Source organism: Danio rerio, chromosome 3, assembly GCF_049306965.1.
Source record: "Danio rerio strain Tuebingen ecotype United States chromosome 3, GRCz12tu, whole genome shotgun sequence".
Taxonomy (NCBI): domain Eukaryota; kingdom Metazoa; phylum Chordata; class Actinopteri; order Cypriniformes; family Danionidae; genus Danio; species Danio rerio.
This window is the reverse complement of record NC_133178.1, coordinates 21791415-21807941: the sequence shown is the minus strand read 5'-3', so window position 1 is coordinate 21807941 and position 16527 is coordinate 21791415. Positions and strand designations below refer to the sequence as shown.

Here is a 16527-nt window from a genome sequence, read left to right as displayed (position 1 = left end):
TCAGTCCAGCCTGATCTTGTGACGAAACGTAAATATTTTACATTTTGTCAGTTTAGTGGCTAATTCAGAGTTCAGTCGATTTTGAAAAGGAGATTTTTAAAAGGAGGCTTGGCACACAACACCATCCCCAGTAGCAGCGCAAAATCAACGCCACCCTCTGGGAGGTCTCTATGCCGTCCCAAGCAGGATCCCACCCTGGGCAATCGCCCACATTGCCCATCCCTAAATCTGTCACTGCCCACCCCTAAACCTAACCGTCTTTGGTGGATAAGCAAATGGTACTAAACTGTACAAATGAGATTGTACGATTTCATTCAAACTAGCCACTAAATCGAAATGTTACAAATTGCCGTGAGATAGCGTTGGACAGTCATAATATTCACCAATACCAAACCACAATTTCAAATCACAAGTAGTAATTCAAATTACATGTATGTCCATTTGAAAAGTTTTGGTTGGGTGTGAGGGGGGGGGGGGGGGGTGTCTCCTCATCCACCACCAGTGTGAAGCATCCACCTGAATCTTTTTTGTTTAACACGTCTGCAGCTATATAGCGCGAGACTGTGCACCACACACCATCTGATTGGTGGAGACAGAGTGATAAAGCCAATTATGATATGGTGATAGTTAGGAGGCCATTATGGACAGAGGCCAGTGGACAAATTTGGGCAGGATGCCAGGGTTAAACCCCTACTCTTTTTTAGAAGAGCCTAGTGGGATTTTTACGACCACAGAAAGTCAGGACTTTGTCCTCCAAATGACAGCGCTCACTAAGCAGTAAACAGTTCCCATCAATATACTGGGGCATAAGGACCCACACATGCCGCAGGTAGGGCAACCCCTGTTGGTAGCACTAACATCACTTCTGGCATCAACTTAGTACCTGGATGGGAGACCACATGAGAAAGCTGACTAGGCACAGCCCTGCTTAACCTCAGTGGGTAACCATTTGAGAGTTGCAGAGAGCTAGCTGCTGAATAAAATACAGTGATACAAAGGGACAAGACCATTGTTATTAAGTTGATGATATTTAATATACTTTGTTGTTCTCAATCCATTAGTTTAATAGCTTACATCGAGTACAAAACATTTAGCTAAATACATTAGCAGAATATGATCTATTATTTATTCAATTATCTCAGTTACTCCCCAGATTTCGCCATGACACTTATAAGACTGGAAAGAAACTGTCCTGAGGTTGAGGAAAACCCAAGTTTTTTAAGTTTGCAGGCAGACAAGGACTTTCATTCATTTGGTCTGATCTGGTAATGCAATGATAAAACCAACTTAGTTTTTAGGGCACGTTTTAGTTTGGTACAAAAGTATGCTGCTGAGGTAACACAGTGGCTCAGTGGTTAGCACTGTCACCTCACAGCAAAAAGGTTGCTGGTTCGAGCCCCAGTTGGGCCAGTAGGCATTTCTTTGTGGAGTTTGCATGTTCTCCCCATGTTTGTGTGGGTTTCCTCCGGGTCCCCTGGTTTCACCCACAGTCCAAAGACATGTGGTTTAAGTGAATTGGGTAAACTAAATTGGCCATAGTGAACAAGTGTGTGTGTGTGAGAATGCGAGTACATGGGTGTTTCCCAGTATTGCATAGTGGCCGGAAGGGCATCAGCTACATAAAACATAAGCCAAAATAGTTGGCGGTTTATTCCGCTGTGGTGAGCCCTGATATATAAGGAACTAAACCAAAGGAAAATGAATGAATATGCTGCCACATTTTAGCGAGTTCAGTCCTATTCCTCTTATTTTCACAAAACACACCACCATAATATTTCAGGATCAGACTCTATAAGAACAAGCTGAGGGCAATTTACATATTATTTTTATTATTCATATGTGTGCGTGTGTAACAACATTCACCAAATAAATTAAACTAAAGAAAACTTAAAGAAAAAAAATTATGAACGCATAGACGCAAAGCAGTCCTAATCCTGGTTATGGCTTTAATCAAGCACTTCTTCCAAAGCTAAAGCTGAAACAAAAACCCTCTAGAACTTGACATATTTCAGATAGTTCTTGAAGAAATGATGAGAGAGTTTTTTTCTTTTATCAGCATCCGTCTGGGTCCTGTAGTGACTATATTTTTTCTCAAAACGATGCCCCTGGTGGCCAATGGTGAATCTTTCACAGGAGGCAACCAGCAACTGGCCAAGTCCATCCATGAAGAACTCTAGGAAAAAAAAAACAAAAAAAAAAAACATCCAATTATGAAGCTGAAGAAAAAGCTTTAATGATGTTACTCTAAAATGAATTAATACATTATACATTTCATTACATATAAAATGAGTAGAGACTTGCGATCATTATGATAAAGATATGTGAAGGAAAGAAAGGTATTTAAAAACAATAAAAATAAAAAATAAATAAATAAATAAATAAATGTGACTAACTCAAAAGAACACCTGACTAGACCAGAGTACAATTCGCAGTGCACAAAACCTCAATGCCTGCTCAGGCATTTCAGAATGACTGTCATCAAAACAGTGTGGTTATGTGGCATCCTTTGCCTGTCTAACAAGATCATCTGACCAAGATAACATCAGCGCTTTTTACTGCATGTCTGGACACTTATGTACCATGAGAACAAAAAGAGTGTGATTTCACATGCATGCCACAACTTCTGTTTGACAATTTATAATTTGTCCCAATTTCTCAGGATATTACCTTTTTATTCTCTTACAAAAATGAGATGAAAGAGTGCTTTATTTCTGAATTATGCATATTTTTGTTTTAGTTAAATATTCACTACTTTGGCAATTCAGTTTAGTCCTATGTGTACCATAAATCTCTCTCTGTGTATAAATATACATACAATGAACCAACTTCAATAAACATTTACTTCCAATCTACAAACTGTGATGACTTAATTTTGAACAAAATCAGACAAAATTGACACTCATTTCAGTATTGACATTTTCCAAACTGTTAAGAATGCAATAGGTAGGTGTATCTGAAACTTGGAAATCTTTTTCAATTAATTGGTTTTCTGGTTAATTCAATGAGTTCAGACATCCACAATTACAAATTACAGTCAGGTCCATAAATATTTGGACATCAACACGATTCTAACATGCTTGGCTCTATACAACAACACAATCGAATGAAACAAACAAGGTGTGCTTTAACTACAGAGTATCAGCTTTAATTTGAAGGCATTTACATCCAAATCAGGTGAACGTTGTAGGAATGAAAACAATTTGCATATGTGCCTCTAACTTGTTAAGGATCCAAAAGTAATTAGACAATTGGCTTCTAAGCTGTTCAATGGCCAGGTGTGTGTTATTCTCTCATTATCCCAATTACAATGAGCTGATAAAAAGTCCAGAGTTCATTTCGAGTTTGCTATTTGCATTTGGAATCTGTTACTGTCAACTCTCAAGATGAGATGCAAAGAGCTGTCACTATCAGTCAAGCAAGCCCTCTTTAGTCTGAAAAAACAAAACAAACCCATCAGAGACATAGCAAAAACATTAAGCATGGCCAGAACAACTGGTTGGAACATTCTTAAAAAGAAAGAACACCCAGTGAGCTCAGCAACACCAAAAGACCCGAAACACCACAGAAACAACTGTGGTGGATGACCGAAGAATTCTTTCCCTGGTGAAGAAAACATCCTTTACAACAGTTGGCCAGATCAAGAACACTCTCCAGGAGGTAGGTGTATGTGTGTCAGAGTCAACAATCAAGAGAAAATTACACCAGAGTGAATACAGAGGGTTCACCTCAAGATGTAAATCACTGGTGAGTCTCAAAACAGGAAGGCCAGATAAGAGTACTAAAAAGCCTTCACAGTGCTGGAACAACATCCTATGGAGAGATGAGACCAAGATCAACTTGTACCAGAGTGATGGGAAGAGAAGAGTACGCAGAAGGAAAGGAACTGCTCAAGCTAAGCAGTGAAGCATGGTGGTTCTAGTGACATGGTGTGGGCATGTATGGCTGTCAATGGAACTGGTTCTCTTGTATTTATTGACTGCTGACAAAGACAGCAGAATGAATTCTGAAGTGTCAGATGGGGAATAACCAAAAGCATACTGCAGAAGCAACCACAGAGTTCTGAAGGAAAAGAGGTAGAATGTTGTTACTGTGTGTTATATATTTACTTGCTGAAGACCAAACTGAAGGTAAAATGCCCCAAGAACAAGCAGGAACTGAAGTTAGTTTCTGTAGAGGCTTGGCAGAGCATCACCAGGGATGAAACCCAGCGTCTGGTGATGTCTATGCATTGCAGACCTCAGGCTGTAATTGCCTGCAAAGGATTTGCAACTAAGTATTAAAAAGTGAACGTTTGATTTATGATTATCATTATTCTCTTCAATTACTTTTGGACCCTTAACAAGTAGGAGGCACATATGAAAACTGCTGTACACCGTTCACCGTATTTGGATGCAAAAAGCCTCAAATTAAAGCTGACAGTCTGCAGTTAAACACGTCTTGTCTGTTTCATTTAAAGCGATTGTTTTAGTGTAGAGAGCCAAAAATGTTAGAATGTCCAAATATTTATAGACCTAACTGTATATAAATGTATCAGAATTATGAACCCCAATTTAAATTTTTTTCTTTTTTAAATATTTCTCAAATGATGTTTTTCATTTGCAAGGAAATTTTCACATTATGTCTGATAATATTTTTTCTTCTGGAGAAAGTCTTATTTGTTTTATTTCAGCTAGAATAAAAACCGTTTTTAATTTTTAAAAACATTTTAAAGTCAAAATTATTAGCCCCTTTAAGCTATATATTTTCGATAGTCTACAAAACAAAGCACCGTAATACAATAACTTGCCTAAATACCCCCTAGTTAACCTAATTAACCTAGTTAAGCCTTTTAATTTACCTTTAGGTTGTATAGAAGTGTCTTGAAAAAAATCTAGTAAAATATTATGTACTGTCATCAAGGCAAAGATAAAGTAAATCAGTTATTAGAGATGAGTTATTAAAACTATTATGTTTGGAAATGTGTTAAAAAAATCTTCTCTCCGGTAAACAGAAACTGGGAAAAAATTAAACAGGCGGGCTAATAATTCAGGGGGTTTAATAATTCTGACTTCAACTGTATATGACAACTTTACATGACCATATTGCCTAGTTGGAGAGAATCTCCATCATCTGATGTTTTCCTTGCTGTTTTCTCGGCACTATAAATGGCCTATTTTGTTATTATGATAAATATATATACACAAGTTTTCAACTGATCAACTTTACCACAAATTTATTAATGTGAAGCTGCTTTGATTGAAACAACCGCATTTTATAAACTTGACAACTACAATAGCAGACCAGAAGGAAATAAAATAACAACATTAATGCAATGAATATTCTCCAAAATATTAAAAACACTCAAAAAATGACGTTTGCTGCTTGTTCAAGTCACTTATTTAAAATGAGCTGAAACAACACAATTTTATTGTTGTTTTTGGGACAACCTACTTTATGTTGAATTCACGTAAATAAAAAACATTTAGTTAACAATTTATGTGTGTTGGGACAACATGAAGGAATTGTTATAGTAAGGTCACTTTCCGTAAAAAAAAATAAATAAAATTATGTAAAAGTATAAATGCCTCAAAAGATTTAGAAACAACAATGGATTTAACCAGAAGAAATTACTCTTAAAAAAACAAAATAACTTTGAAATTCGTACCAGAATGGGCCACCCTTTTCAGGAACGGGTCGAAACCAACCCTTCTCACTGCATCAGTCCGAGCCAAAAAGTAGTTTACAACTCCATCTACTAGAACACAGTCATCAAAGCCTGGAAGTGGCTGATGAAACTGATTGTAAATACGGCTCAGGCAGCCGCCTTCTTCCTCATCTCCCTCGTCATATTCAAGAATGAAATAAGGCGGATCACCAATCACGCTGCCACCAAGCTAAACAGAAAAAAAAACAATAATTTTTCATTGATAAAAGTATTTTTAGACATGAGGATATCTACAGATATATGGATAGTTGAGACAGTAAAATAATTTATTTAACAAACCCTTTTTGAAGAAAAAATACTATTGATGTAGCTTTAATTCTGATGTTTGAAAAAGTACAAGGGGTCACTAACATTACCAATTGCATGACTTTTAAAACTGACCATATGTCCTATGGTGTGACATTGAGAAAAAAAATCTACTATTAATAATACATAGTGAGCAGGGCTTGACATTAACTTTTTTGATCACCAGCCACTGTGGCTAGTAGACTTTCAAAACTACTAGCCGCCTGCCATTTTTACTGGCCACAATTTCATTGTTGGAAAAATATATTTTATATGCATAAATTTGACTTTGACATGCTAAAATACTTGGTTTAGATTTTGTGTAATGTCCACATGCCCCTTCATACATTTCACTTTTTTGTAACATCTATAAAAGAAGCATTGTCATACATCTTAAATATACCTAAATTATGTAATTATATATATAATATAGGTTCTAGATCACCAGTTAACTACACAAAAATAGGGAGTTAATCTCATATTAAAGCAATGTTATTGTAAAAAAAAAAGATAATTAAACCAGATTAACAAAAATAAATAAGCAAAAGAAAACAGGTAAAAACATACCATGTGTGATCACGCACACATGGTTTAAGTCAGACCAATTAATAATCTGTTCAAAAAATAATTAAAGCAAAAGCAGCAACCGCTGCTGTTTACAAAGGAATATATATTGATATATAATTCTTTCTTTGATTTATAAGAGCTGGAATTTATTGATTTATGCTAAAGACAGTCATACCACAGGACAGTTTTGAGATTTGGCTCAAGACAAAGAAATGTTTACCCATTTGACCATATTAATTATATTCATTTTTGTCATGCCTGATAGTGAAAATGAAAGGTCATGTCAACCGGTGAATACAGAAAAAGATTTCTTACAATGTCCAGTTCTGGAACAGCTTCCATAATCTCCACAAAGCTCTCGATCCGGGTATCTTTCAAAAATACAAAGTCATCATCCACCCACAAGAAATATTTGGTTTCAACTTGTGATAGAGCAAGATTCCTTCCAGCAAACCATCCCTGAGTAAGCAAAAAACAATCAATAGTCATCAGTTTACAGCAGGGCAGAAATTAAACTAAAAGATCAGTTGAAATGAGGCCTGTCTGCAAAAGCAAATCAGGCACATGTTCATGTGGCACACAAAAAAAGGGGTTACCTTTGCAGGAGGCATGATGTAGTGCTCTATATTGTCTCCAGACACAGTTCTAGGTTGTATGCTGTCGTCAGCAATAAGGATCTTGATTTTTGGATAAAACTTCCTGATACTGTTTAAAAGGATATTCAGCTCCTCATACCTCAGAAAAGTCTTGGTTATTATGGTTACTTGTGAGTTGATATCTAGATTGCCAGAGAGAGAAGTCTATTTCTATAAACCGTTTATCTACAGGAAATAAATGTTCATTATATCTAATGACATGATAGCAAGTGGTTTGATGCACTCTAACTTGGGCTTGTCTTACCATTCCCTGGATCAAACAGGACAGGAACTGACTGTCTCTTAATTGTGATGGGAAACATTGCCAAATGGTCTTCAAAAGAGAAAATAACTAAAAAGAAGAATTGATTTGAATAAGTATTATTGAAAGCAGGGTTTATGCAAGAACCTTAGGGTAGGGTTTATGCAACAAAGTGATTTTAAACATTTGTTTAACTTATGTTGAAGACAAACAACTTTGTGAAGAACATAGGGGAAAAAAAAGCAGCCATGAACATCAACAGATATTTCCTTTCTATTATCTTTCAGTATAACTTCCAGAAGAAAGAATCTCAAACAAGTGTGGAGCAAACAGAGAATGATTAAATTGAGAATAAATGAGATTTCATTTTTGGATGAACAATCCCTGAGTGTTTTTGGTTTAATGGTAAAAGGTCGCGAGAGCAGAGAAAAATATCACAACTACACAATTTGAAAAATTGTCAATTTAAAGCTCAAGCACCGTTTGACAAGCACAAATAAAATGGTTATCACATGTGCACTTGTTTAGGTTTAAAACCGGAGTTTACTTTTGGCCAGGGTTCGTAGACCAAAGTTGGCCCATGGTAATCTTTGATTTGGCCTGCCATACCATTTGTAAAGAGAGTGAGAATGATTAGGAAGGTTGGGGCTAAAACCTTTAACAGAAATCGTCATTTCTAATTAAATGTAAACTTTGTTTGTTTGTTTTTTTATTTCTAAACGGGAAAAAAAAAAAAAATCGAACTGATAATAAATGTTTCAATTAAATGTTGTAAATGAATCAGATTTTTAAAGTCATTCAACGGATAGAGGACAATGCAAAAGACACCTGCGAGCAAATCAAAGCAAAAACAGGTGCAGCTTTTCTAGTGTAACTCCATTCTGTTTAAAATGACATTGATTTTGTTTGCTTTTTGAGGCAATTTTTTTAATCTTTTGATATGAATAGTCCTGAGTTCAAATCTTTAGCCATTTCGTATTGATGTTGACATGAAACATTGCCATATATAAGGGTGCCGGGCCCAACAAAACATGGACCTGCATTTCTCTAGTGAAGTGTGGGAGATGGGACTGATCATGACTGAAAATGATTGGCCATGGTAAAAGATGTGGAGCTCTGGGGATTAAATGGTTAAAGTTTACAGCAATTTTCATAACAACATCAATGTATAGCCAAGCGAAATTTGTGTTGTGTTTGCTCCTGTAATTTTTTTGTTAATTAATACAATAACATATTGTTCATGGTGCTTTATCAAACCTTGACAGGGACTTTGTACACAGTTCATATGGACAAGTTTCCTCTTCCTGCTGATCACAATAGTGATTTAAATGGTTGCCTCCTTGTCTTTTCTGGCTTGTACTCCGTTCTCTGAATGCTTGTTGCTTTGGACATATTGGGTGTTTCTTTGCATCTCGCACTGAGCACAGTCGACCAATCAGAACAGACTCATTTGACCATTCAGTTCAGATTAGCATAACGCAAAGGAGGGGTTTGGGAAAATAATAATAATAATAATAATAATAATAATAATAATAATTCGCTGAATAAATCATATGGGAATCAGTGGGATAATTAGGTAAAAACAAATGTATATTATAAGACCATGAAAGGTTTTTTGACCTTGCATGCATAATCAGCCTGTTGTTGAAGACCCCCCCAAAACAATCACCTTTTATGATGCATAATAGGAGCTCTTTATATAAATTAGGAAATTAATAGTTTTATTTAATTGACCTTAGATAGATGTGGACCTATAAAAATATGTCCCTTTTAAATGCAGTGGCATCTGCTTTAGTTCAGGTTATTCTTCATGGCTACCAGTCTAGCTTTCAGTGCCCTCTTTTGGAGAAATGTTGTCATTGACCAATGTTATTATAACAACAACAAAGTTAAAGTGCCTCATTATGCTTTTCCAAATATGACCTTTTATGCAGTATGTACAGTGCATCCGGAAAGTATTAATAGCGCTTCAATTTTTCCATATTTTTTATGTTACAGCCTTATTCCAAAATGGATTAAATAATTTTATTTCCTCTAAATTCTACACACAATACCCCATAATGACAATGTGAAAAGATTTTATGAAAACTTTCCGAATGCACTGTAAATGTACTTCTCTGTGAACATAAAAGATCAGTAATGTTTTGAAGATGTTTTCATGATAATTAAATGTATTCCCTCTAAAGAAGAATCCATTCAAGTCATCTAGAATTCCACGTTCATTTTCCAGCATAATTGGCTCCTCATTAGCTGCCCATGAACAATGGTCCATTTGAGCCTCAAACAAAGTGCAAGTGTAGACACAAAACAGTTTCTCTTGTGTGACAGAAAATATTATTCTTGAAGCTGAAAAAATGAAGAATAAATCTTCATAAGAATTAAACAAATCAATTAATCAGCTTTTATATTTTAACAAATTTAAATAAATGCATAATATATGAAAATTAAACTGTTTTTGACCATGTTCAGGTCCTGTAAGAGACTTCAAAACAAATTTAGGGATGTTCAAAAATTGTATAATGAAAGTTTTAAAGTGTCAAAAAATCATAGGCCAAATAAAATAGTAAAATAATGAATAAATAAATGTGGCAGCTTTGCAGATGCATGTCAGAACATGTAGCAGCATATAGATATCTCTGTAGAAAAACAAAACAATCCTCAAGATTGATCACACCATTCATTAAATAAATATATTTTGCTCTTTTGCAGACTAGAATTCTTCTTTTCAACTGAAGAGATTAGCCAGAATGCATTTTCTAAAATACCTTTACATAAAGTAAGCATGTCTGCTGTTCTCACCCAGGTCTGATGTTTTGATGTGGTAGACGGTGCTGGTGTAGCTCACTCTGGACAGCAGATCATTAAGTTGTGTGAGGTTGCTGGACGAGATGATCAGTTCACTCTGGCCTTGTCCTTCCACCTGTTCATCCTGAACATCCTCCACTGAGAGCACACCACTCATCACACTCAAAGACACCTGCAGACATGAATGTGTTTTAATGTGAATGAGCTGTGCAACAGTATTTGCCATCTACTTCCAATCAACACCCTTGCTCATACACAAAGCCCCTGAAAGTTAAACCAGACCATAGAAAAAGAATTTAGGTTGAGTTAGCAAAGATTAAATGTAAAGAATGGATTTAACAGTATTTGAGACTGAATGAAGGCTGTGTCTGAAAGCTTAGATATGTGTTTTCCTGCTATGGAAGTTAACTTTTACTGGTTTTTAGCTTTCTTTCATGTTGTGTGTGTGTGTGTGTGTGCGTGTGTGTGTGTGTGTGTGTGTGTGTGTGTGTGTGTGTGTGTGTGTGTGTGTGCATGTTAAACAGAAGAACGAAACTCACAAACATTTAGAATTACTTGAAGGTGAGAACATTTTTATTTTTGAGTGAACTATCTCTAAGTTGTTTTTGTGTTTTTTAAGTTATTTTCAGATGAGTCCAAATTGTGAAACTACATCTCTCAGACGGTGACATTTTGTTATTGGTGAAGTTTGTTCCTCACCACTGGCTTGCTTGCTTGCTTGCTTGCTTGCTTGGTTTGGGACTTGTGGAGTTGTGCATCGATGGATTTGCTCTTCAGTGTTTGGACTTTCAGCAATGAAAATTAAACCACACTGAACTGAAATAAACTTCAACTCTGAAAATTGACACAGTTTCAAAGCTGCTTTGACACAATCTACAATGTAAAAGCGCTATAGAAATAAAGATGAATTGAAAAAAGAAAGATGAAAATGACATGGAATGATCATATTGATGACACTGAAATGCTGCAGATTCACTCATTTGTTTGTTTATTTATTTATTTATTTGGAGTAAGGTAAATATCTGAAACTATTGATTACAAAGCCACATTATTTTTAACTTACAGTACTATTAGTTTAAATGGTCACTTAACTTGCATACAAATGACTCCCAGGGCTTTGCACGCCAATTTTGGTTTTATCCAGTTTTTTTAAGGGTAAGTTTTCAGAATGTTCTCCAGATCTGTAAGCACTTCTTAGCTGTCAGACGCAGCCACAGTAAGAAACAAATAAAATCTTTGAAATTTTAGCCCATCACCCAGTTAAGAAAAATAGATCAAGAAGCACAAAATTGTTGTTGTCTAAACCAACCTTGTACACCTTCCTCTGTTGTGCATGAAGAGCAAGACCTTAAAAATGTGTCATTTAATCAGGGACAATGAATTTTATCAAAATAACTTGAGCATTAAAACAACTACAAAAAAGCAATAGCTTAATTATAGTGCTGCAAAACTGTTCATTTAGTAATACTAGTACAGACATCAACTGTTAAAAGCAGCATATATAGCAGAGATTGCTTATTGAAGCAACTTTAAATCGGGCATCAGCTCAAGAACACTTACCTGGTACTATTGATTTTTTCAATGGAGATATTGTGAAACCTGTGATTGGATACTGGAGAGGAGAGTTTGCAGGTGCAAGAATCAGACTGGCTATGTCTGCTTCCATCCTGAGAAAAAAAATAGAAATAAAAAAATAAATAAATCAAAAGTTAATAAATTGTTTTTAAATTTTGATCTTCACTAGGCAGATATTCAGTAAGACACAGGCATTTCTAATTGATGCTTTTACTGAACTGTGGCAGAAAGAAATAACGTGGAATATTTCCACCTGATTTGGTGTTGTCTGTACTCCTCTGCTCTGCGTTTCACAATGTCTTCCAGCTCATTTTGTGGCACATGCTGTCTTGTGAGTACAGCGTCTTCAAGAGAACACGATAAGCGATTTGTATAGAGAAACGTTTCAATGCTGTGGGGGAAAAACAAAAAAATGTGATTACAAAATATCAAGGATTGTCCTTTAAACTACATTTGGACACATGCATCACTCACTGTGGCTTGGCGAACACTTTGCCAGGTTGGGGGCCGGAACTGTTGAGCAAATAAAGAAGGCAACCGATTAAATAGATGTAAAAGATGTAATGCAACAAATATAGAAAAAGTAGCAGCTAATGGGGTGTGCGCAGTGGGTAGCGTTGTTGCCTCACAGCAAGAAGGTTGCTGGTTTAAGCCCCGGCTGGGTCAGTTGGCATTTCTCTGTGGAGTTTGCATGTTCTCCCTGTATTTGCATGAGTTTCCTCCACAATCCAAAGACATGCACTACAGGTTGTCCGTAATTGTCCGTAGTGTATGTGTATATGTCCTGGTCCCCAAGGTTGGGGGTTAAGCTTTGGGCTAAAAACCCACCTCATAAAAATCAAATGTTACAAAACACAGACATAGTGGTTCGGCTAAATATCAACTTTGATAAGCGGTGAGCAAGCAGCTAATGAATAGGGCTGTTCCCAATTAAATGGCCTTCTAAATGACAAGAAACACAAAAAAGATGATACAAAAAAAAAAGGTTGACACAAAAAGATGATATAAAGACACAGTAGCAGCCCGATTCTAATGGATAGGGCTATTCACAATTAAACGGCCTGCTAAATGACAAGAAACATGGAGAGATTAAGGCGAAAAAAAGCTAAAATTTTTACCTTGATGCTATTATGTCTTTCTTGACACTCATGATCCCCAGTTGGATGAAACAAATAGCAAGCAGAAGCAGGAAACCTTTCAGCAGCAGGTGGTGTTTGCAGTTCATTATGAAAGATGATCTGTAAGGATCAATAAAACACACATCATTAGCATCAACAAGCTAAAATCATTGTAGAACATTGACTGCAGTTTGATACTGTTGCAGTTCAGTTACTTTTTAAAAATGCTTTAAGACTATATAATATCAACACAGCATATTGCATTATGAGAAACAAAACGGATCAAATCACAAAGCTACATTTTGAAATGGACTAGAAGTTTAAAGAAATCATTTCAAGGAAAGGAAACATTTACAAATACAACCAAATTGCATTATTAAATACTGTGTCTATCACTATTAAAGAGGTCTTTCAAACAAGCTTAAAGTTTAGTCGCCAACAGATATTTGGAGTATCTTTTCTGAAGTAACCTATGTAGCCAGACCTCATACTGAAGGTTTGTGAACTTTCAAGCAGGTATCTTTGCAGCACAGAGAACACCAAGTGCAAGGAAGTTATGCTGCAAGTAAGTTAGGTGACATTAAAGGAGAGAAGGGTCTGGCTGCAGACGGAATTACATTCAAGCTCAGACCATATGCGCACAACTAACACCGCTCCTAACCCAATTTCACAGTGATGTCACCTGTTCTATTGAGTGCATGTGTCTTAAGACTGCATGACTGAGACTGCAAATCTGCAGCTAGATACTATTGAAGTGGGAGTAAGGATCGGATGGTGATAGAACATTAATAAAACACAATAGGTTGGATTCCATGTCCATGTACAAGACATTAAATAAATCAATGTAAACTCCAGGAGGTTTGTACAGCTCACTTAGAGCTGACCAGCCCATTCAGAGCTGGCTCTAACCTCCGTTTATACCCTTCTATGGAACTTTGGCCACTTTTAATGGTCAAGAACCACCCATTATGATATATGACTGACAGGTTAGCCAACCAATCAGGTTTTGCTTTGTGCCATGTCATGTTTGAAGATGTGGAAAAGTCTACTGAATAACAGCATGGCACACAACGAATTCACAAGCATCTTTAAAAATTCACAACAATGGCACATCAATATCCCTAATGATCTGTTAGCAAAACAGAAAAGAAAAAAATATTAACTAAAAACTATTTTATCCTGCTATACTAAAAGAATTTGAATATTATACAAACAACATAAAGGAAAGCACTAATAAAAAAAAGACATTAAACCATTTTTCTTACCTGAAGCCTTCAAGATCCTGTAACCTCACAGGGCCCTGACCGTTTATTAGTATGCATACATGCACATATATTGGTTTGTCTAATATTGTGTGTTTTGTACATCCCTGACCTTTTTTCATTTTCTTCTTTCCTTATTTATTTGTTTTGCTCTGTACTTTATTCTTTGAACATGTACATTAACAATAAGCATGAAAAATAAATTTTCTCTCATATTGTGATTAACGTAACTACTAGCAAAATAATGAGCCCCATTTGCACAGCTAAAGTGAACAATATTGTGCAAAGCATTCTCCCCTATTTTGGAGTGGGCATGTCAATGACATGCACACGCGCATTCTTTTGATAGCAAGGGTTAATCTATTATGAATAAGATTAGATTTTATGAACAACATTTGGCTTCACTCAGTTGCTGTAAAGTCATGTTAAGCATTTCCTTATTACGGACTTCAAACAGGGAGAAAAAGTTGAATGTAAAATTGCTGACTTCATCAACAAAATTATGACCCGCTCTTATGACAATAGTCAATGTTAATCACAAGTAAAGTTTGACAGAAATTTGGGTTTCCCTGGTCAGCGTTGAGCTGTTTCCTTTATGAACTTCTATACAGAGAATGTTTAAAGTGATATTGTTCACTTGATACAGTAAAATAAAAGCTTGTTCTTTTAACAGCAGAAAGTGTGTATGAGTATATTTTTATAGAAATTGGATTGTCCCCAGATGTTGTTAAGTTAAACCACATTAAGCTCTGATAATGGACTTCAATGGGGACAAAACGTTTAACGTCACAGTTCACTTCATCCACCTTTGCTAGTAGTTATTGTCAATTACAAGTGAAATTCATGGATTTTTGTTTTGCATAATTGTTAAACCACGTTAAGCGTTTTCCCTGTAATGCACTTGAATGGGGAGAAAACGCTTAAAGTGATGTTTTTACTTCATCTATAAAATTGGGGCTCGTTCTTTTTACAGTAGTTAGGGTTAATTACAAGAAAAGTTTGACAGAAATTTGGGTTTCTCTGGTTGGTATATTAAGCCACGTTATGCTTTTTTCACGTTGACTTTTATAATCTCCTCTGCTATTAGCCTATATGTTCATTTTTCATTACAGAATGAGCTCGAATGTAAATTTGCCACATTTTAAAGCTCAATGTCAAAGCCAAAACGTCACAAAACTAATTTTAACGTGCTTGGATATGTCAACTATGACGCATACCTTAAAAAATGGACTAACTGCCGTATTTTTTCCGTTTAGAAATTAAACATTTTTTTTATTTACTACGGCGGCAAATGCTTGCTGAATATTTATTCAGTCCCCCAGCTCAAAATACGTCCCTGCAACTATCTCTTGTACGATCTGGTTATTTACCAGCTGGACTTTAACCAAACACATAACAGAGCTAATAATAACACCGCCTTTGAAACGGCTTAACGATTATAAACTACGAGTGACACCCGTAAAGAAGCATGAAGTTATCAAATTTAACCTGTCACATCCGTATAGACGGGTCGCAAACACTGCTGCTTTCTGTTTAGACACAAAAGCGTTGATGACATAAGGCTAAAAATAAATCAAACGGCTCAATCGTAAACAATAAGCAAAACAACAGCACATAAAGGAATAGCTTTCACTTAACTTGAGTGTTGTTTTCGAAAACGCGTGGTCGATGGTTAATGACAATCACCTGCGCCGTCTATCAACCCCGGGTCATTGTTCACGCAAAACGTAAAATAATTATAAAATGCAGACGGCGATGACATGGAATAATGGTAATAAAAGATTCATATATTATTGGTATGAACTATTTTACAACTTAAAAATTTCTACAACGAAAAACACTTTCATATGGTCAGACTCATTACTTTGGCTTTTTTGTAGTTTTCTTTAAAAACACGCCACAGTCAAATCAAATCTGGCTTTGGTGGAATTTCACAGAATATGAAGGCACACGGACCTAAAACACACATATAAGAATGCTCATAAAAATAATGAAATAATATGAAAAACACTGCCTACCGTTGTTATCTGACAGTTAGGCCTACTTTCGTGTACTGCATGAACATCGTTTCTCATCCTGAAGAAACAAACCAATCACTTGAACAAACCTGACAAAAACTAAATTTAGCTTTTCTTAACATTAACATTTCTTTTATTGAAAATATTGCAACAACAGCAGAAAACTGCCCTGGACATTTCTCTGTATGAGACAAATATGCTCAGATTCGTATATTTAAGAAGTCTGACATAAAACAATTTTAGACTTAAGAGTGATGTCAGTGTCATCATCCATTTTGCCTTCTGTGTTTGTGGCA

At 35.8% G+C, this 16527-nt stretch overlaps 1 protein-coding gene and 1 long non-coding RNA gene across 14 annotated transcripts in view; one reads left to right on the top strand and one right to left on the bottom strand.

The window, feature by feature from the left end:
* LOC141381188 (uncharacterized) overlaps window positions 1–16527 on the top strand; it is a 30414-nt gene that overhangs the window by 8645 nt on the left and 5242 nt on the right. The gene's annotated exons all lie outside the window — the stretch shown is intronic.
* b4galnt2.2 (beta-1,4-N-acetyl-galactosaminyltransferase 2 (SID blood group), tandelm duplication 2) lies at window positions 1804–16526 on the bottom strand. Of its 13 annotated transcripts, XM_073944362.1 has the most exons (13): window positions 16400–16526; window positions 16232–16289; window positions 12952–13071; window positions 12308–12346; window positions 12087–12224; window positions 11819–11925; window positions 11568–11605; window positions 10253–10430; window positions 7457–7543; window positions 7153–7334; window positions 6872–7015; window positions 5645–5873; window positions 1804–2173 (listed from the first exon to the last, which is right to left on the bottom strand). In XM_073944362.1, the coding sequence occupies exons 3-13, from the start codon at window positions 13056–13058 to the stop codon at window positions 1992–1994; spliced, it is 1431 nt and encodes a 476-aa protein (XP_073800463.1). In that variant the 5' UTR covers window positions 13059–13071; window positions 16232–16289; window positions 16400–16526; the 3' UTR covers window positions 1804–1991. The 13 variants fall into 13 exon arrangements, with proteins under 13 accessions (XP_073800463.1, XP_073800466.1, XP_073800462.1 ...); XM_073944365.1 differs by lacking the exon at window positions 11568–11605 and having other exon boundaries at window positions 16400–16517; XM_073944361.1 differs by lacking the exon at window positions 16400–16526 and having other exon boundaries at window positions 16232–16322.